The sequence below is a fragment of the Centruroides vittatus genome, unplaced genomic scaffold (genome assembly GCF_030686945.1).
Source record: "Centruroides vittatus isolate TY-2023 unplaced genomic scaffold, ASM3068694v2 contig_1048, whole genome shotgun sequence".
In the NCBI taxonomy this organism is placed as follows: domain Eukaryota; kingdom Metazoa; phylum Arthropoda; class Arachnida; order Scorpiones; family Buthidae; genus Centruroides; species Centruroides vittatus.
In genome coordinates this window covers 510184-533677 of record NW_027120676.1, presented here as the reverse complement: position 1 = coordinate 533677, position 23494 = coordinate 510184, and the positions used below count along the sequence as shown (strand labels likewise).

At 32.0% G+C, this 23494-nt stretch overlaps 1 protein-coding gene across 1 annotated transcript in view; it reads right to left on the bottom strand.

The window, feature by feature from the left end:
• Positions 1-1379: 1379 nt before the first annotated feature.
• The window catches only part of tud (tudor domain containing protein), a 44639-nt gene continuing 22524 nt past the window's right edge, over positions 1380-23494 (bottom strand). The window contains exons 4-7 of the mRNA XM_067264822.1: positions 17643-19942; positions 9919-10165; positions 8033-8296; positions 1380-4816 (exon numbers count right to left, since the gene is read on the bottom strand). Of these exons, the coding sequence (XP_067120923.1) occupies positions 1749-4816; positions 8033-8296; positions 9919-10165; positions 17643-19942 (5879 nt within the window). The 3' untranslated portion in view covers positions 1380-1748. The remainder of the gene's footprint in view (positions 4817-8032; positions 8297-9918; positions 10166-17642; positions 19943-23494) is intronic.

The window sequence follows — 23494 nt, the reverse complement described above, 5'->3', positions numbered from 1 at the left end:
GTATCATATCAATTTGTATTATGTATGTATTACTTGTATTTTAGAACTAAAATACATAAATTGTTTATTTTTGTCATTTCCAGTATTTGTTAACTATTATGGAAATGTGAGGTTCCGGACATGTCTGACCAGTCACGAAAGACGCGAAAAAACGGTTAATTTAAAGAAAAATTTATTAGTTTAAAAAAACACAGGGAAAAATCATTTGTGGTCAGAAACCCATTGTTTATATCAAACTGCGACGCAGAAATTATAAATTGCGGAAGGAAGTCGTCCTATGATCGGTGGAAGATCGAATTCATCTTCGATTTTGACTTTTCTCGCACTCCAGGTAGGAATCTCGTTACGCTTAGTAACGAGGGACCAGCCACTCGGGAAGCATGATTGAAGGAGAATGACCAATCCAAATGGATGAAAGAAAGAACGGAGATTGATAGAATCCCTGACAATCGAGGAACCGCGCATTCGGTTAACGTTCCGAATAACCAAAACGCAGTGTGTCAACGCGCAAAAATAGCAGTTTCCAGTCTATTGTGCCAACCTGTAACCCGTGCCACTTCGGACTTAGACCGTCTCCCCGTGCCTTACAGACTTGTCAACGCCAGTCCCGGGGCCACCTTCGACCGACGATCAAAGAACCACATCGACGCCCAGGACGTTGGAACGGCTGATTGTCCTAAAGCAAACTTTGTACATAGTGGATGTTTATTTTATGTTAAAAGAAACGGTTGTCATCTTTGTCTCCTCTGCCACTACGCACGTACGAATGGACCCTAGACCATCACTGACGCGCAAATAACTGATTGCCCCCGGAAGTCGGCTTCTTACAGAAACAGCTTCCCTATCATCAAATGTCACGGCACGCCACTGCAAGCTATCATGCCAAATTTGGTTTCTTAATCATTAACCCATCTTGAAATATTAAATGAAATAGATGGCAACACACACGTGCAAATTTTCCCCCGTGTTTTACTTTTTTTGTAGAGTTTAGGTCTCAAAATGTGGTTGCAAAATAAATCTGGACGGTTAAATTTGACACGATTCGAAGACTTTCCCGTGTTACGTACAGTATATAACAAGAAGGAAAAGGGAATTTAGACGGCTAGGTGACCAATATGAATGATACGTTTGCCTACCATTCTGGGACTCGGGGCATGAAAAAAAACAACCTCCAGGAACTTTTCATGGCAGCCTGTCAAAATACTTTGGGCCACCCAAAGTATTTGGACAGGCTCACTACCTGGCCAGCCCCATTGTAAGTCTGGCCATACCCGCAATGGGTATGGAAAGAAGTCATCTTCGTGCCCTCAAAGCAGTTTAAAAAAATAGAAACAAAATGCATTTGTTATTAGCAACAAAATCTTTAATATATCTTAAATCAGGAAATATGTGAAATATAGTCATGACTTAAGCCTCAAAACATATTTTACAATAAGTAATTTTTTTAAATTTAGCATCAATATTACAGCAAATTTAAATATATTTTAAAGATACAAAGACAATATTTTAGATAATTAAAAAATTAATTTTAATTAAAGAATAATTTATTCCTCCAACTTAGAAATAAAGAAAAGGAAAAATTGTTTTGTGTAGATTTATTCAATTTATACATATTTAAATGTATAAAAAAAAATATATATATATTCCACAAAATATTCAATAATTAAATTTTAAACATTGGTTTGTACATCAAATAGTTCAGAACATTTTCTAAATTATTTAAATCAAAATAACTTTCTCTAGGCACTTTACTCATTCTTGCCAAGATAAGATACTTGTCCTGGGACAATTTTCTCTTCCAGTGATGATTTTCTTAGACCATCACTAACCAATTCCTTTGAATCTGACGGAGAAACAGTTCCCGTATCCAGAGTACTGATGCCATCTTTCGAAAATTGTTCTTCGAGCCTTTCGCAAGACTCTGTTTTGGACAAATTAACGTAAGAAATTTGACCTGGGACGATCTTTTCCTCTTGTGATTTACAAGATCCGGGTATTTCTTGTCCTTCTGAGCTATATGCACTCGAAGGCGAACTGTTGTTTAAATCTCTACATTCTTCTGACAATGCTTTCTCAGAATTGGTAGACAAAGATTTTGGAATACAGTCTTCTTTCTTAATATCAACAACACTTCCTGTCTTATATAAATATTGATCTGAAGCAGTCTCTTGAATTTCATCATTCTGAAAGTCCTCTTCTGAGGAAAAGTCTTGAAAATTTGTATCGTCGGTTTTATTTTTCAAGTCTATCGGATCCAATGAATCTACTTCTTTAGAATGAAAAGTGTCTGCTGGAACATCAATCACCTGTTCATCTTCCAATTCATTACCTAATTTTATTCTACTTAAACATGTGCCAGTATCTGCTCTTATTGAGTGAGATAGAAAGTTTGTTTTGGAATCTTGAAAAGAGTTATCAGCAAAATCATTCTCCTCATTAATTATTTTATCATCTCCATAAGTTTCCACACTGAAAAACGATTCTTGTATTTCAGTTTCACTTTTATCATCACTTTTCATTTCATAAAGCATTTCGGGTATTTCACTACTAATCACATCACCAATTATATCCTCGTCATATTTCTTAGCACTAACAGATGTTATCTGTGCTTCATATTTGCAACTGTCGTCAATGTTTTCATAAAAATCTTCTGAACATTCTTCTGCTTCATAATCATCTTTATCTTTGGATATTACATCATTATCTTCAATTTTTCTATCATTTGTTTCATCAGTCAATGTTTGTTGATCAGAACTTTGAATTTCAACTTTGGATGGTTGATTTAAAGGTATATTTTCAGATTTAATGAAATCGCTTGTATCTTCTACAGTTGTATAAAAAGTGGTATCAGATTCTTGAAACTGAGAAAGATCATTGTTTGCATCAATTGCTGAAATATCTTCAGGAGTTGATTTCATTTCTGGCTTATGTTTACTTACTGGAGTAGACATCACTTCTTTAGTAGAAAACTCTGAATTATTTTGCTGTACACTACTGTTAATTGATTCCTGGGAAGTAACAGATAAATCTTTTTCCAAAACTTGAACATCTGATGTATTATCTATGTACTGATCTGCAATATTTTCTACCATTTCACCATCAGCAGCATTTTTAATATTTTTCTGATCGGCAGCAGATACCAATCCTTTCTCAATTAAAATTTCAGTAATATCAGTTCCATTATCTAAAAGTTTAACTTCATAAAAAGTGATGTGGTTTGCTACACATTCTAATTCAAAAGTTTTTTCATCTGATACCACCATTTCTTGAAACATCAAGCAATGTTCTTCATCCCAATTGTCATCATGAACTTTTGTCAAACTACAATTCACAGCCTGAAATGGAAGATTTTTAAATTCTGGCAAGATTTCTTTGATACTATCTTTTGGAACAACTTCTTGGTTACCATAATCTACATAAATAACCTTCACATAATCATCATCTTGAATTGCTGTAATCATTGCTCTGTACCATCCTTGATCTACAGAGTAATAAGCAATACACAAGTCACCAACCACAAATTCTTCTAAAGTAGGCTGTTCACTTTGATATTTGTTTAAAATATCTGTCATAAATGTATCTAACTCCAATTTATTTTCAGACAACTGAACATAAAACTGTGAAGGTGATAATGCATGTGAAATTATAACCTCAATTTTACAATCAGAAGGTAAGATGACATGTGAATACTGAACTTTCTCTGGCTGTGGAGTACGTGTGTATAAACCACTTTCTGTTAACTGATTATAAATATTTTCCTTATCTGAAATGATACAAACAGATAAAGGTAGTTCATTACTAATTACTGTAATATCAATTTCTTTCTCATTTATTAAGTCTTCTAATAGAGTTCTAGCTTCATCTAATTTTTCAGGATTTGCAGTTAAATCTGCAAGTGAACATTCCAAGGCAAAAGCAGGAATGGAGAGGAATTTTTTATGCATATTTTTTAAATCATCTTTTGTAACTGTTTCAGAATTTCCATAATCAACAAACCTAATGGTAACAGAACTTTCTGAAAGGTGGATAATTTCTGCTCTGTACCATCTTTCATCGAGACTGAATTTCTTAACACATGGCTGAAACATAAAAATTTGCTCTACATTTTCACGTTCTTTTTCATAGAATGTCTGCAATTTTTCTTGTAACTTTTCCAAATTGTCAAGTTTATTTACTGGTGTAACATAAAAGCTGTCAGCTGATTCAACATGAGAAACAATAACACGAACTCTTCCAGTTGGTTTGTATCTATGAATTATAGGAAATGTACCATCTTCAAGATGAACAACTTCATCACTTTCACTTCCTGATTTATCATCTGGAATATGCCAATCAAAATGATCAGAAACTTCGTTGGCAGAAACTGCATCAGCAGGAATTTTGTTGGCAGAAACTGCATCAGTGGGAATTTCGTCGGCAGAAACTGCATCAGTGGGAACTTCATTGACAGAAATTGCATCAGCAAGAATTTCGTCAGCAGAAACTGCATCACCAAAAAGTTCATCAGCAAAAACTGCAAACTTCTCTTGTATTAATAAATCTGAAATATTATCATTTTCTTCATTTAAAATCATTACTGGGTATGGATTCTCTTCATGTTTAAAACAAATATTTAAGGTTTTGTCCAATATATATGTTGTGAACCAGTCTATTGCTTCAGTAGACCATTCGTCATCAATAGGTTTAATGTAAGCTAGACGACATCTATAACAAAATGATGGAATTTTGCAAAATTCTTCTTTTAAAATTTTGACATCTTCTCTTGGAATGACATCAATATTTCCATAGTCAATAAAAAAGACAGTAACATCATCACCTTTAAATAAAAAACAAAAACAAAAAAAAACACGTAATTAGAAACATTTTATGAAAGCTCATGACTCAGAAATTAAACAAATTAGAATATATATAAAATCATAAAATCTCGAAAAAAGCCTTCTAACTATTGATTTGGAGTAAGAATTCTGGTTAATCAAAGCATCACATTGAAAATTTTTTAAACATTTTATCAAATTTTCTAATGTTAATCCAGTCCTCATTATTATGTTATCAGTTTATGTGAAATAGCTTTGCAGTCATGTGGATGAGGGAAAATAGGAACTTCAATGTTATCAAATTTGTAAATATATTTGTAAAACTTATTGAGTTTGGTTTGATTAATACAAATTTTGTTAATACAAAGTGCCAATTTTTAAGCTACTTCAAGTTTGTATTAATGGGGGTTTGACTGTACTAATAATCTTAAATTGTTAAACACTTATTTGACATTTTTCTTATGAGAAATGATCATGAGACACAGACCAATATAATGGCAGTGCCTCTCCAGCAGTAAATGAAGAGCAGTATAATGTTGTGTAACTGACAACCATCAGCACATGCAGGTACAGTATGAAGATAACTGCATGAGTCACATCCATGTGTACAAGTAGAGTTCTACATTCAAAAACAGTTACAGTTCTGCAGAAAATTCTCCAATGCTAGTATTGCAGTTAGTACTGTGGAGAATCTTCCACAGTACTACTGCAAGTAATTGTGGAACAGTATTTAAACTGTGGCCTTTTTTGAAGCTAGAACACTGTAAGGAACTGAGTCCGAACGTTATTTTTATTTTATTATTATTTCCGTTTTATTATCTTTTGTTTGGGGTTTATGTTTATTTAGGACGAAGGTTCCCCACCACTCTCTTGTTAGTAATGAAAAATGAAGATAAAACAACTCATGGAGAAATAAGCGCCGTAGGAAAAAATCTTGCGCACTTGCGCTGCCCGGCGGAAATAACAGTCCGCAGAAAAAAAAATGGAGGGGGAGTCCCCACAATCACTAGTAGAGAAATACTTGATAAACCGTCTTAAACATCCCAGAAAATTATGATAAATATTTTGTAAACGGTTTATAAGCTTTGTCGGGAACTTAAAGCTGCCAGAACAGAAAGTTAATGTTAGCAACTAAGTATGTAAATAAGAGGAGTAACCCAGCTCAAGTGTGACGTCACCTCACAGTATAAAACCCGTACGTTAACCGAAGAAGGAGAGGCGAGTTCCAAACCGAGGTGAATTCCAAATCGAGGCGACTTTGAGAGAGAGGTTAATTCGAAAGCGAAGTATTTTCTGATAGAAGTCCAGATTGATAATTGGACGATCCAAGGTGTTAAAGAGGAGTTCGATTGACGATTTGACGATATCGAAAGGATTGAGGAAATAGTTTTCTTCGTATAGTGAGGTGACGGATAGACATTTAATTAGTAAGAGATTTTGTTCATAGTTTCTAAGTATTTGATTTGTCGAAATTCAAAGGGGAATTACTATTAAGTTAAGCTAAGTAGCTAAGTTTATTGTCGGGTTGACTTGTTGATTTTCGTTAATAAATTTTGTTTGGAATTATTGATATTTGTACGTAGTATGTTCTAGTTGCTAATTAAATATATTTGAACTTTTGATCTGACTTGATATTTGTCGTTATTATTACTAATTTTTCGGTGCATGCTTAAAAGCCCAGGCCTGGCAAACTAATCTCGAATCCGCGTAAAGTACCCGTTAGATTAACGGAAGTTTCACCGACCGTAATTATAGTCGGTTTCCTAAGCTACTAAAAAAATAGTACTTTACAACACTACCCATACACCCAGGAATGACTCATGCAGTGTCTCCATACTGTACCTGCATGCACTGATAACTGTTTCAGTTTTGCAGACAAGAGTATGCTGCTCTTCCTTTGTGCACTGTTGAAGAAGTGGGACCATTTTTTTGCTCTGTCATCTTACATTCTTGCTTATCAACAATGTTGGCAATATTTGACCATGTAACTGCACGGACATGCATAATGAATACTCACAATACAGAGTATTCTTTTAACATCTGGGCTGCAATTTTTTGTTACAATGCTCTCAATTTTAGTAGTGTCTTGCCCCTGTACACCATACTTTTCCTGTCATCTATCTAATTCCATTCAGGAGAAAATTTTTGAATTGAAATAACACAACTTCCAGTCCAAACTGGAAGTTCATATATGGTTAATCAAGGCCTTCTGCCCATAAGCTTTACATATCTTGTCTTTATTTTCATCTATCTAACTCTGTTCTTGAGATTAAAGAAGGACAGACAATCAAACAGACTCCAGTGGAAATTTATAAGTCTGCAATTTTTGAAAATTATCACTGTAATAGAATTTTCATATTATGGAATGAAAAGTTTAGCAATTAATATAGAGGAAAATATTAATGATTATTTTAGACTTTACAGCTAAAACTCTGCTTAAGAAAACAATTTTTTTCTCTCATTGATGCTAAAATCTATAAAAATTGTCAGTATTGCATTATTAGACTTTAAAGCTTTGGAAATATCAAAGTAAATCCAGGTATGACTAGATAGGAAGTCATATCTGGAGAATTGTATGAAACTTTTGTTGACCTGGAAAATGATTTTCAAGGTAAATTTAAAACATCTCATTTTTTACTCTTCAAGAATTTAAAGTTCCTTTTTTAAAATAATTAATACTTTGAACATCTGTTTATACAATGCTGATTAAGTATTTTTATTTAATTAGGATTTAATTAAACAAGTGGAGTCAAAAATTGTCAGAAAAATTATTTTAATACATGTTCAAAAGTTTTATTTCTGTTGTGCCCTCAACAGAAATAATTATGGGCATAAATGACCTTAAAGGTATCTGTCAACAAAAACATATCATCCAATTCTCTATGCATCATTTCTTATGTAGCTACAGTAACAAAATTTATATATCTTCAGTACTTTTGGAATGAAAAGAATGCAATGGATTTCTTGACTCATCCTGTATAGTCACCTATAATTTTTAATAAGCTGAGCATCTGTAGTCTAGAAATCTATAATCCAAGAATACTTGTAATCCAGAAGTATTTGCAAAAATTACAATTTTGAGAAATCTAAAAAACTCTCACTGAATAAAAACAAAATAAACACCATGGTCCAGAAAAATACACATCCTAATGGTGCCAGATTAAAGATACTCAACTGTACTGTTATATCTATTATTCAATTTATAAAATTATACATACCATTTACATCTTTGATTACAGCTCTGTACCAATTATTGTCTTCAGAATACTTAGCGCAATAAATTTTATTCTGGGTAATGGTCTCGAGTGCTAGATCTGTTGTGGAAAGTGAAGCATACGCATCTGTTAAATCTGCCATTAATTTAGATAAATCATCATCTTTAGAAGAGAGCTGAACAAAAAATTCAGATATGCTGTTTACTGATGTCACATATCCTGGCACACTTTCATCTGACTCTGGCATCGAGGGAAAAACCTCTCCATCTAATTTAATAAAATACTTGTTAAATAATTTTATAATTTAATTTTTTTATTTTTGGTTTTCATAAATGAATTTCTTTATATTAAATTTTTAAATAATTATTTTTAGATCACTATATACTAAATCAATAAACTGGAAGAAACAATTGTTCTCATCAGCACTCCCTCTGTGATGACTCCAATACATACATAGCCTTCTCATCTTCCCATGGATGGCAACATATATTGTAATTGTATAAATATAAAATTGCAATGTTTTAACGAAAATACTTGTTTACGTTATTCATCTGTCGTTCGCTCCAGTTGACAGTCCACAATTTCACAAACACGGAGGCGACCTTTCTTTAGAGGCTACTGCCTCCACAATAAAATGTAAATATGGTAAAAACGTCCTCTAGTGCTATTGCCATTTTCACATAAAATACACTTTCAAGTAAAAATAATAAATATAAAACATGGCTGAAAGTATTACATTTAATTGTATAAATATAAAATTGCAATGTTTTAACAAAAATACTTGCTTACATTAATTAATAACGTAAGTTTGTTTTAACAAACAACTTGTACATTGTTTGTTAAACGTTACAATTTTATATTTATACAATTAAATGTAATACCATCGGCCATGTTTTATATTTAATATTTTTACTTGAACATATATTGTGTTTTAAATATATTACAGTAGAGCATTGATTATCTGACCCCCGATTAACCGACTTATCGATTAACCAACCGCGTTCTAGTCAGCAAATTCAAGTGTCCGCTAGCGATGTGGCGCTACAATATTTGGTTATGTCTTGGCTACTTTAATATTATTTTTGTTAAATTTTTGCATGTTTTAGCTGGCAGCACTGGCTCGACCATGAAAGGGAGGCTAGTATTTAAACCAGACCTAATACACTATACTAATAATGTATTTTTTCATACTTCTCGGTTATCCGACTTTTCAGTTATCCGACCAACCCCAGTCCCCAATTGAGTCGGATAATCGATGCTCTACTGTAATTACATCTTTATGAACTATTAGAATCAACAATTGGTTAATTTGAGCATTTCATTCATTAAAGCCATAAATTCTGAAATTTCACTTACTACAACATTTTGTCAATAAGAATGCTATGTTATCATCATCAAATTTCTGAAAATACATACCTAAATGCAGTGAAAAAATTAAAAAATTCAATAAAATATTTTTGAAAATAAAAAAAATCTTTAATAATTATAAATATAGTAAACTCTGCTAACTCAGAGTAAGAGGGATGAAGGTTGTCCAAGTTCACAAAACTGCAAATTTGAAGTATTTTCTCTGAAAACATGGATGTACAGTACAGTACAGTAATTTATTATGATCAGCTCTATACAGAAATTTTACCGAGCCAAGATTATACTGCTGAATTTATTATTACAGGAAATGAGCTAAAAAACTTTCATGACAATACAATATACAGCAATGTACAGTCTTTAGTAACTTACTGTAGTAATATAATGCATGGTATTGCAAAGACTTCTGGATACCAAAAACACTTTTTAATTATTTTTCTACTATCAAGAAATTTTAAATTACTGTTTTGGAAAAATTTGAGTTAGCAGGGATTACTGTATTTTAAGAAATTAAAATTACCAACCTTGAACTAACTCTCCATACAATTTTTCGCCAACATTAATTTCTTCTGTTTCAGAACTCGTTAACAATGTTACTACTAAAGTTCCATCTGCATTGCATTTGTTTATAATCATTTTCACTTCATTCTCACTTGTAAAGACGACAAACTTTTTCTGCTCATCCTCTGATAGAGATGACGGAATTTCATGTAATGAGCATTCAACTGCTTGAGCTGGTATATTACTTAAATCTTCTGTAATAACTTTAATCTAGAAATAAATAAATTTTGAATTTATAAAAGCATTAATACAAATATATTTTAATATATTAAATAGTGTTAATTTCCTTAAAGTATTTTCATATAAAAATTTATGTACAGCTCTCTTTGCTAGATTTCACTGGACATATTTTATTATTAAATTGTTATAGCCTAAGATGATTGAAATTACGAACACAGATGTTTAAACTCTAATAATTTATCAAAATGAACGATTAAAAGGAAATTTCACAAGTAGAGAAAAGAAACTTTTTATATAAAAATGTTTAACTAGGCACAGTTCATTTTCTTTCTGAACACAAACTAAGAATTGAGTTCAAGTGCTAGGTCATTAACGTTGTTTTGGAGGCCATATATGACGATCACTTGCCACTACTGCAGTAAGAACATTGCCACTTTCACCCAGTGTATCTTAAAAATGAAATCATAAATATCTGATTTTTAATGTCTTTATCTGACATTATGTAAAATGACAAAGTTTAATGAAAATCAACCCATCAAATTTTCAGAATGAACTCAATTCTATAAGCTACACAGATGATGTTCTGTTTAAAAACAGGTATCCGTCATACAATTTGGTACCTCTACACACAGTTTCACTCTAACATAGTTTGAAAAATCTTCTATATAAACTTTCACAATTTTTAAGAGTAAACTACTGTATGTTATTTGATATTTTTTTATTCAAGTAAGCATGTGTGTCGTCTCAAATTTGCCCACAAATTTTAAAATATTGAAATTTTCAATTTGTTTTGCACATTTAGTCAGTTTTACTTTAATGAAAACTGATAGTACAATTTTTTCTTCCTTGTTCTAGTTTTCCTATGAACCATGTGTTGTTATTGTTGCTATCAGAAGACCCACTGTGTTTTGTTTTTATAGATTAATGTATGTATTTCATAATGTTTATTTAAATGTTTTTAGATAGGTGCTATTAAACTTTTTCTTTAATTGTAGGTAAGCAATCATTCATAAAATGGCTAATGAAGTACAGTATTATCTAAGTACTTGCACAATTCAGTATTTGAACATAAATTCTGATTCTGGAAAAAGTTGCTCAGTATTGAACTGGACAAATGCAACCCACTAGAACAAATTTCTGATTAATGACATATTTTTATTTCATCATTCATAAAAGTTTTTTATGATAAAAATAAAAAATTATTCCTATCTTGAGCAAGCAGTTTTATCATTTGGCAAGACCTCTCCTTTAACATTCCAGATATTCTATTCTAGTCTTCTATGACTCGTTTTTCCCTTAACTTTCTTTCCAGTAATGTGCATATCCATATCAAATTTCTAATGAGTATACATCCTATATATATATATATATATCCTAATTAAAGGCCTACTTTTCACTATATTCACATTCCTAGAGCAAATTTGATGTTTTCATAATCCATCATTTTCTTCACTATATGATAATTATGTTAAAATACAGTATAGTCACCAGCATGTACCATACCTCTTAATAGCAGACAAACTTCTCAGTCCTGATGGTGTCTACTATTCAGAGGTTACACTGTATCTTTGGTTTTCCTCCATTCATTGCCAGGACATCTCAAAGATCTCCAGTTTAAATTTTTCTGCCTCTCAAAGAGTCCAGGTTTCTGAACCATACAATGCTATACTCAACAAAAAACTTTTGATGAAACGTTTCCTAAGTTCTAATGATATATTATTTGATATCAACAGCCCTCTCTTTTTATAGAAGTCTTGTTTTGCTTACACTATCCTAGAAGACACATCTCTTATACTTCGGAGGAAGGAATCTTCCATTGGAGGAAATTATACTGCCTAGGTATGGGAATGTCTTTGCCTCTTCAATTGTTTCAACCTCTAGTCAAGCATTTGAACCTTCTTGCCCTTTTCTCATACATTTCAATACCTTGGTCTTCTTATTAATTTTCATCTTGCATCTCTGTTAGATATTTATTGAGATTTAAAAGAGCTTGCTGGAGCCTCTCTTTGTTTTCTGCTACCAGGGAAATATCATCTGTATATCATATTGTGAACAATTTCCCATTTATTTTTGCTTCTGTTCTGTTGGTGGCAACAAATTCCTTCATAGATTTTGCTATGTACTGTACATATTGAATACGAGCAGGGAAATCCATATTCCTGTTGTATTAGGTTGTTCAATAAGAGACGGTGCTATTAGGTTTGTCGCTTTATTTCTCTAAAAATGGTACTATTTTTTTATGAACACGTGTGAAGTTTAGCTCTGTCAACTCATTCGTATATTTACAGCTGTGCAAAGTTGATGTGTCACTGTATTTTTTTACAATGTATTTTTTTAAATTAGAAAATCACTGAAACAAGTGTATTGAATATAATCTCATATTGAATAATAAAATGTATTTCAAGCCATAAAATTGTGTTTTTCTTATGGAATGACAAAAACTTATTGAACAACCTGGTATACCTTTCCTGATTTTTGCATCTTCTTCCCTTCCTATAAGTGCTGTCTGGTTTTTATATACCGTATTTTACGGACTATAAGACGCACTTTTTCTTCGAAAAATTGCCTCCAAAATTCAGGTGTGTCTTATAAGTATTTTTTAAAAAATTGCTTAAAAATTAAGGTGCGTCTTATAGTTCGTAAAATACGGTAGTTCTAATATAATTCTTCTATCCTTGTAATCAACTTCTAATGTCTTCAGTGCTCTAAATATGATCTTCCAATTGACATTGTCAAAAGCTTTCTTGATATCAATAAATGCAATTGTGAGAACCTGGAGATGTGGGACAATATTTTAGTTAAATTAATACATGGGAGATAATACATCGTGCAAGTTTAAATTCTCACAAGATCATTAGTGAGAAAAGAGAATTACACCTCCCTGTTTATATATCATCTTCCTGTTTAGAAATCATACCTCACACATAGAAAACACAGCTGCAGATGTGAAGCAGCATTAGTTTTCCATCTCATAGGAAAGTTTTACACCCCCAATTGCAGGGGGGATTTGAGAATAAAGGGGCAGGAATCCAAGTCTCAGGACAAACACTCCCCTCGAAACTGCAGACCAAGGTTCGTCTGTCAATGCTCTTGCCCATCTCCAATGAGAAAACTCCTGACCACTACACTGAAACCAACTCAACTGTATGAGAAAACAAGTGATCATCCATCTACCAGAAATAGTATATTTAGATCAATGTAAACTCTCTCTCGGTATTTTAAAAGTGAAAGTAGTTAGTTAATTAAGTAGTTATCATCCTTATATGTTACTCCTTAGGTATGTACCAGGTTGTTCAATAAGTTTTGTCATTCGATAAAAAAAACACAATTTTATGGTTTGAAATACATTATATTATTCAATATAATTTCCCTGAACTTCAATACACTTGTTCCAGTGATCTTCTAATTTATGGATTCCATCCCTGAAGTGAGAATCCGGAAGACTGTCAAAATACGCTTCCACGGCTGCTATTACCTCTTCGTTCGATGAAAATCGTTTCCCATGCATGAATTTTTAAGATGTGAGAACAGCCAGAAGTCAGAGGGAGCTAAATCTGGCGAATAGGGAGGATGTTGCAACAATTCGTATTTTAATTCGCTGATTTTTGCAATGGTTTTTTGAGCTGTATGAGAGGGTGCGTTATCTTGATGAAAAATGATTTTTTTCTTCTGTAAACCAGGTCTTTTCTCACGAATTTTTACATCCAGCTGGTCCAAAAGATTACAATAATAGTCTGAGTTTATTGTTTTACCAGTTTGGAGATAATCCACGAACAAAATTCCTTTTGCATCCCAAAAAACTGATGCTAACACCTTCTTGGCCGATTTCTGGACCCTAACTCGCTTCGGAGCCGAAGTACCGGGTTCACACCACTCCTTAGCCTCTTGTTTTGATTCAGGATCATGATGGTAGACCCAAGTCTCATCCATAGTAATGAAACGATGCACAAAATCCTTTTTATTTTTTCTAAAATGCTCCAAATGTTGCTGAGAAAGTTGCATTCGAATGTGTTTTTGCTCCATAGTTAGCGAATGCGGCACCCATTGTGCACACAGCTTTCTGTAACCCAAAACATCAGCCAAAATATTGCTCACACTGCCTAATGAGATCCCTAGGGCTTCTACTAAATCTCTCTCAGTTAATCGACGATCTTCCAAAACCATATGCTGTATTTTTGCTACGATTTCTGGTGTTGATGCACTTTTTGGACGTCCTTCACGTGGATCGTCTTCAAGACTTGTACGGCCACGTTTAAATTCAGCAACCCATCTTTCTACTGTTCTAATTGAAGGTGAAGAGTCCTTATACACTTTTACCAATCGTTCATGAATTTGTTTTGGTGCTACACCTTCCAAAAATAAGAATTTTATCACTGCACAATATTCAATTTTTTCCATTGTAAAGAAATACACTGACACGTCAACTTTGAACAGCTGCAAATATAGAAATGAGTTGACAGATCTACATGAAACTTCACATGTGTTTATAAAAAAGTAGTACTATTTTTAGAGTAATAAAACGACAAACCTAATAGCGCCATCTCTTATTGAACGACAAAACTTATTGAACAACCTGGTAAATTCTTTTTATGTTAATCATTAAACTTTGTTATTTGTAAAACTGGCCTCAATTTGAAGTTCCTTTAACGGTAACAACCCTATCAACTTATCCATGACCCCCCTCTAATCTGAGCCATTCAGTGACAATGTGAGCAGGTTTTACCAGTCCGATACTGCAAACAGGGTTCAGAGTAGCAACCTCTAGCCCATCGATTCTCACACAATTAACTCTTGTCTGTTAACTTGAAGGCTGTTGGATTATCAATCTTAGAGTTAGTATTACTTCTCTTGTTTCCCTTCTCTGTCAAAAATCCAGACCTATCATTGAATAAGTTCTATTCTATTCTTTCTTCTAGTCTTTGATAATTTAAACAGCATAGTATCTTTGATGCATGTGCAGACTCAGTTCTGCTACCAGTATTTCTCTGCTTTCTTTCTCTTTGGAATAGGTATTATTAAATATAGACATTCTGTCACAATGATAACACGGTTAATCAAAAAGCAAGAAAACACATCCAAAACAGACCATGTAATATCGACAGAAAGTTCATAGTAATCAAAATATAGCCATGCTCTAAGAAAATATACAGAGAAATAGTTGAAGTCAGTGATTGGATATAGAAGTTCCACAATATAAAACTTAGTAAGACCCCCAACAAAAACTCCAGATCTATAGCATTTTGCTCAGATACAATATCATATTAGAATACACAGACACAACCTTTCACTCATGAACAGCATGGTTGAAAGAACACAAGGCAACAATAAAAAAAACAACTAACCCACAGCATTAGCAGCTTACACTATGGAGACAATAAAGTTGAAGTCAACCTAATGAAGACAAAGGTAATGAAACTGGTGTGGGATACAGCCACACTACTTGGAAGGACTTGAAATCTACAAAAGATCCCTATCCCACATAGGGTCTCTGTCCAGAAATTCTGCATTTTTCTTGAAATTTTTACTCCCCTCTACTTCTCTTGTTCCAGTTTACCCAAATTTCCTTAACCTCCGTTCCCTCTTTGGACGTCAAACAAAACTCAATCCCCCTTAAAACCTTTAGCACTTTATGAATGATAAATACCCTAAGTAGAAATGAAACATCAAGAAATTTTAAATGCAATAAAATACATAAACTGTATAAAATTTAATGAAATAAAGAGATATCCACTGAAGCTCAACACCTCCCTTCCTTCCAGTGTGGATGTCATTTATGGACAGCTCCCTAGTAAATTTCAAGATATAGAGACTATCTTGAATGCATGGAAATCAAACTACAAAAACCCTAACAGCAAAATATATATGCACAACAGATGATTCTTAGTCATGTATATTTATCTTATCATATTTTTCATATATTTCAAATAACATAAGTATCATATTTTTTTTTAACTTTTAAGTAATGTTCATATTACTTTCTACACATCAATTGTATTGGGCATTCTATAAGATTTGAACTTCTGTTTCAATGCTTAATTTTTCTGTGATTCAAATTACATAACCTGACAATGATTGTTCAACCTAAGTAGATTCATTTCTTCTGGAGTTTAAGGTGTGTTATTAGATTTATTTCCTCCAGTATTAATGTATAGTTTTAATCTACATTCCTTACTTATATTTCCATAAATAAATAAATACATTATCAAATTCAGAGAGAAAAATATTTATATTGTAAATGTCTTTCATATAAAATCTAAAACATTATTTTTATTAAAATTAATGGAAAATAAATTAATTTTCTAAGTTTAACAGAGATATGAAATATTTCATTATTTCATCAAATAACTGAGATAATTTGAAATAAATGTTTTCTTAATAAATACATTTTTATTCTGAATTAATTATAAATGTAATACTTCTTAAAATTAGCATATGTTAAAATGTCATTTTTAGATGTCAGAAGAAATATCTAATCAATGTACATGTAGCCCAATATAAATTATTATTACAGTAGAGCATCGATTATCCGACTTAATTGGGGACTGGGGTTGGTCAGATAACTGAAAAGTTGGATAACCGAAAGTAAAAAAATACATTATTAGTATAGTATATTAGGCCTGGTTTAAATACTAGCCTCCCTTTCATGGTCGAGCCAGTGCTGCCAGCTAAAACATGCAAAAATTTAACAAAAATAATATTAAAGTAGCCAAGATATAACCAAATATTGTAGTGCCACATCACTAGCGGACATTTGAATTTGCCGACTAGAACACGGTCGGTTAACCAATAAGTCGGATAATCGATGCTCTACTGTATTATTTAATTATAAATACAATAATGGACCAAATATCCAGTTTCCAGAAAATCAGATATTTTTGAAACTGGCTAGTTTTCAATTTGGTGAGCTGTATGTATTTCAGTGTCACTATTTTTTTTGGTTTCCATAGCATATGCATCACACAATGCCAGTTCCAGTGGGACTGCTATAGCATAATATGTTAAATGTAGTTTTGTTTTACTATAGCTTGTTTATATTAATTTTAATTATATATTTAGCCTGTGTCCAGAAAACTGTAAAATCTAGATCCAGAATTCCAGTCCCAAGCTTGCTGGATAATTGATCCAGTACTGTCTAAATGAACTGTTTATACAGTAGCCTCCTGTTATATCAAGTACATCAGGAGACAAACCGAATGAGCAAATCAGATGGTGTGATATAACCAATGTATCTATCCACCAGTTTTGTCTATTTTCAATCTCCATGCTGACCTACTTCTTTGTGGTTTGTATTATTTTTTAAATGGTAATTTCAAGGTAAATGATTGGATGCTAGTATAAATTCAATAGCAACAAATTTTTTAAAAATTGCTGAATAAATTTTTATATTTGGAAGGAAAAAAAACACGATATATCTAGATGAGCAATATAACATATGATATAATGAGGAGCTACTGCATTACTGTATAAATCAAAACATTACTTTATCTTTGTTAATAAAAAGTCTTACCTGTGACAGAGGTACTGTGTCACTATTTCCATAGTCAATAAACATTACTTCTGCTTGATCAGCATCACAACTTTTTATAACTGCACGATACCATTCATTATCAACGGTATATTTTGCTATACATAATGTGTTTATTTCAAACTGTGTTAAGTTTTCTGAATCATCAGGTAATTCATTATAATATGTAGTTATACTGTTAGTGATTTCCTCTAACTTTTCACTGTCATCAAGTAGCTGACACCAAAATTTGTATGGACTTTCTACATATGATATTAACACATCCATTGATTTATTTATTTTATGAGAAAGATCTGCATTTAAAAATGTTATTCTGACTGGTTCTTCTGCTGTTGGTGGTATATAATCATCTGATGGAGAAGCCAATCTATCTCTGATTAATAATTGTGATATATTTTTACCATTACTTTCAAGATCCACAACATATATATCATCAATAAAAGAATTGAAAGTACACATAATTTTTCCAGCAAAATATTTCTGTACAAGATCTTCATTCACTTTGTAATCACTATCAAGACATTTAATGCCATTCAACTGGCACTTAATGGCTTGAATTGGAAGTGATGCAAATTGTGGAAGGACATATTTAATTCTTTTTCTACCCACTACTTCTTCATTACCATAATCTATGTAACGAACACCAATTTTGTTTCCTTCTACATAAACAATCTTTGCTCTGTACCAAGCATTATCTTCAGTAAACTGAGCTACGCAATATAAATCAACACTTGGTTTTTCAATAACTGCTTCTAATTCTTGCATTGTACTATAAGTTTTTTGAATAGAGACCATCATTTCCTCAAAATCTGAACTGTATGATGTCAGCTGACAATTAAACCTTTCTACTGTAAATACCCAAGTAACCATAATTTCTAATTTGTCTCCTATGTTTATTATTGCATGTGGTATATCTGTTTGAACAGAAAGAGAATAAGGTAATTTCAAAGATGGTGCACTATCTTGAGGCTCCTTTATATCATGACCAGTTTTTAAAAATTCTTTATTAACATTAGCTTCTGTCAATGCATTTACGGATAATAAAGTAACCGAATAAGTATTTTCACTATCCTTATTTAAAAACTGTGCCAAGAAACATTTATCTTGTGTCATATTTTTAAACAAACTGATATCTTCTTCATTCCAAGATGATTCTTTAGCTTGTATACCTTGAGAATTGCATTTTAAAATCTGCATTGGAACTTTCAGAAATTCTGGTTTTAAAACTTTAATATCTTTCAATAAAACATTTTCAAAACAGCCATAGTCAACACAAAAGACATTAGCACTATCTCCAGTAATGCTCTCTATTTTACCTCTACACCAATTATTATCTTTGGATAAGATGCAACAAGGTTTTCCTATGTGAATATTTTCTAAAATATATTCACCATAATTTATGTTTTCATAAAACTGCGAAAGCTGCTCTGTCATTCCCAATAATTCATTATTGTCATCCATAAATCTACAATAAAATTCATTAGGATTCACTACATTAGGAACATTAACGTACCTAAAATCACCAATTGTGATTGCAATGTATTTGAAATCAGTTAAATTTTCTAAAGAACCTCGTTGTTCTTGATTTGTTGATCTAGGTGATCTTTCATTTTTGTATGCTTTCCTGTTGTTTAAATTAAAAGTAGATTCATCTCCAGAACTAAGATGATCATTATAGTGCCACTGATCTGGTTTTGATTTGCCTCTTCTTTCCTGTGTAGACTTTTGTCCACCATTGTTCCAAGTATTTCCTTTTGACCAAGAATTATTCTTTCTTTCATCTGTCTCATTTCTGAAATTATTTGATTTATCATATTTAGAAAATCTCTTCTCTCTAGTATCATCAGTTTTCAACTTCTTCCAATCAGAGGAAAATTTATTTTCATTAGACGAAAACTTTGAAGAATCATTTGCAGAATCTAGACCATCATTCCACAAATTATGTGAATTACCTTTCATTTTAGATGAAAATTTTGAAGAATCAACTACAGGTTCTGCTTCATTATCCCAGAAACTATGAGAATTATTTGCCGTTGTTGTAGTTTTAGTTGGTTCTTCCCATTCATTACAAGCATATTTATCATTTTTATCATCCCAGTTATCATAGTTTGAAGAATTCTTATTTTCATCAACTCCAAAATTTTCATTCCAGTTTTCTTCAGAATTAATATGAAGATTTGTTGTTGTAACATTTTCATTAATCATTAAATTTTGAAATTTTTCACTGATCTTATTCTCATCACTATCAAGAAGTTCTACCTTGTATACTCCAGATTCTACACCTAAAAATATAAAAGTCATTAATTAAAAATTCTGTATTTCTAAAAAAAAACAATTTCAATTTGCACTACCTTTTTTTAAAATCTATTTTATTGATAGATCTTAATCTTAACTTTAAAATCAAATTATTTTATATTTGAACCTAGAGATGATATCAAAGCAGCAATTACTACTTACTACTATAAAATTAACTCAAATTAAACAACTATTGACTTCTATAAGTAATCATATCATTTTTATCATAAAAACATAATTAAAACCGAGATAAAATGACTTGAATTATTTTATTTATCTACATAACCTATACAAAAATAGCTATTTGGTCCCCTTCCTGGAAAACTCAAGATGTTTCAGTTTACTTTTTTGATAGAATATGAAAACTCCATTAGCAGGACATATAGAAAAGCTATTCAACCTTCAGAAAAAACTGATAATTCAATTAATCATACAGAGTTTCCTTTTTATATGTAAACTTATGCAATTTTTTTAAATGTAAACCATACAATTTGTGAATATCATCTTTCATATAAGTAAATTTTCTTTCATTATTAATATTAGAATATATATATAATCCTTAATTACTGAAAGGAAGGAATTCATTCAACAAGAAATAAAATGATTAGTATGATTTGTAATTAGAAAAAGAATGACTACAAAACAGTTATTTCTTGAATTTCAATAAAGTATTTGTGATTCAAAATAACAGAAAATGCTTATTCCATATTCAAATTACACATATATATAAAAGGGATATTTTAGAATAAACATCTTGTAATCATTCAAGTACAGTGGTACCTCGTATAACGTACTTAATCCGTTCCAGGTGCATGTCCATTAAGTGAAACGTCCGTTATACGAAACACATTTTTCCATAGAAATACATGTTAAAACATCTAATTCGTTCCGCAGCATAAAATAACCGTACTGTATCATAAAAAAATGAACATGGGGTGCGTTCTTTTATTCCTCCGCGTAACTCTGCGCGAGCGACATCCGTTTAAAAATTCCTGCAGAATGGATTCCTAAATTCCAGTGGGAGTGCATGCCGTCGGACGGCAAAAACGGCCGCTTGTAGCAGCAGTTTATGGTGGAAAGCAACATGGCGTCCTCCATGGCTCAGATAGTTTCGATTCCGGGTCCATTATGTGGTTTTATGAATGAGAATTTAGAAATTGTGAAAGCGCAAGTTAGTGCACGTGGTGATGTGTCTTTACAAATTTTTTTTCGAGGCTATTTTGAATGCTCTTTCAACAAATAATCTATTTTATGGTTAAATTTTACAATTGGGACCCTTCTTTTGCCTTTTAAAGCTCATATTTTAGAATTATAGATTCCTCCATCACAATACTATCGATAGTGCAGGCGCCGCCATCTTTCTTTCTTTCACCGTCGTTCCTAAATGCCTACAAACAGCAGCGCACTCCCATAGTAGCGAAGATGCAGAGCGACCACTATTAAAGAACGCACCCATGGAACAGTCACCAATTATGCCGGAAAGTCCGGTTTGTGCTCGAGTCACGTAACGGCCAAACAAAAAGTCCATTGTTCACAGTGTCCGTTATTCAAGGCGTACGTTATATGAGGTACCACTGTACACGAATTTCTGTTTATCAAGATTTAAAATGTAACAAACTAAAAAAGTTTCTTTGCTTAAATTAAACAAAATGATAGCAAAAAAGTTCTTCATTATAGTAAATTAACACTTTCAGGTCTTACACGTTAGGTGTTATGTTGCCGTGGATGACCTTTGTTGACCTATTTTAAAATCTTGCATGTTTGAAAATGAATAACTTTATAGTTTTTATAACTAGTCCATATTAAAGATCATTTATTCCTGTTTAATTTAATATATAATAAGTATTTGTTGATACAGATTTGATTGTTTATAATATAAGTACAGGGTGTCCCAAAAAAATGTATATACACTTTAACAGCTGATAGCTCAATGGATGTATTTTTATTTCCATGTTAAACCCATTAGAATTAATAATGGAAGTCAGACTAAGCTTTGAACAAATAAAATTTACTCCAAAATGCTACTGGAAGTGTGAAAATGCAGTTGAAGTGCAAACACAGTTTAGGAGGCTACATTCAAATTACATTGTACAATTAACTGCCACAATTGCACTTACTGGAGACCTGATAATCTGCATGTTATGGTGGAACATCATGTTAATTTATCAGGAGTTACAGTATAGTGTGACTTATCATGAAGAGAATTAATTGGACCAATCATTTTTGACGCTACTGTGACTGGTCCGTTTACTTGAACAGTCTGTCATGCCAAGCATTAGAGAAGACTTTGAAGATGAGGAGTTTTATTTTCAGCAAGATGGGGCATCCCCACACTATCATCACGATGTTAGATCCTACCTTGATAAGATCTTGCCAAACAGGTGGATTGGATGAAGGGGTTTTTTGTAGAATACCCTCCGCTTTCACCAGACCTCACACCACTAGCCTTTTTTTTATGGGAATACTTAAAAAACAAAGTCTATGTTATGAAACCTGCAACAGTTGCTGAATTGAGAGCAGCCACTGAACAAGAATGCGCACAAATACCAAAAAAATGTTTCATGATTTTTGCAATTCCATTGCTTCATGTTGTCAGCAGTGCATGGACCAGAACGGACATCAGTTTGAAATCAGGTGTTGACAGAACAATTAAATAATGTCTATAAATTCTATTACATTTTGAAAATGAAATATATTTTAATAAACATCAACTTTATAAATGTTTAAAGTGTGTATACATTTTCTTGAGACATCCTGTATAATGTATACAAAAACAAACACCAATTTTTTTTAGTGTTTATTTATAATTGCACCATTGGAAAATGCACTCTCAATTCTGATTGGGGAATTCATTCTATTTAGTGTTTTCTGTCCTCTGATAAAGATATATGAAGATATGTGCAATGAAATTTTAGTTTTGGTTTCATTTATATTCCATTTCAATAAATATGCAAATTTGCATACTATAAAAAAGTGCAGAAATCTGCAATAGTTTGATGTTTTTACTTATTTACTTCATGTATTTACATTTTAAAAGAACAGATCATTGAATTATTTAATAATAACAGTAATAATTTCAACAAAAAAAAAGTGGAAAAAACCTTTTGTTCTGAAAAATTCAATAAAAGTCACAAAATTGTGATATTGATTTCAAATTTTGAGCTTAAAATTTTTTCATTAGATGGAGCTAGAAGTATACTACTTACAGAAGGACGATTGCCATAGGAAATGCAAGCAACTAAACACTTAAACCAAAAGTTAACAGAAATTACATTTCTAGGTTAAAGGTTATTCCTGTATGTTGGCCAGAAAGTGTTAATTACAAGTAATACTTTATAACAGTGTTTCCCAAACTTTCCAGACTACAGCCTCCTTTTAGTGCATATATTTCTTATTTTCTTTTTGTCTGTTTCAAAATGAATCTTGTCTGCCTTATCTTCCAACACCCCCCTTGCCTTCCAATGCCCCATGTCTTCTACCACCCTCAAAGTGGCATTATCACCCATTTTGAGAATCACTGCTTTACAGAATAAAATAAT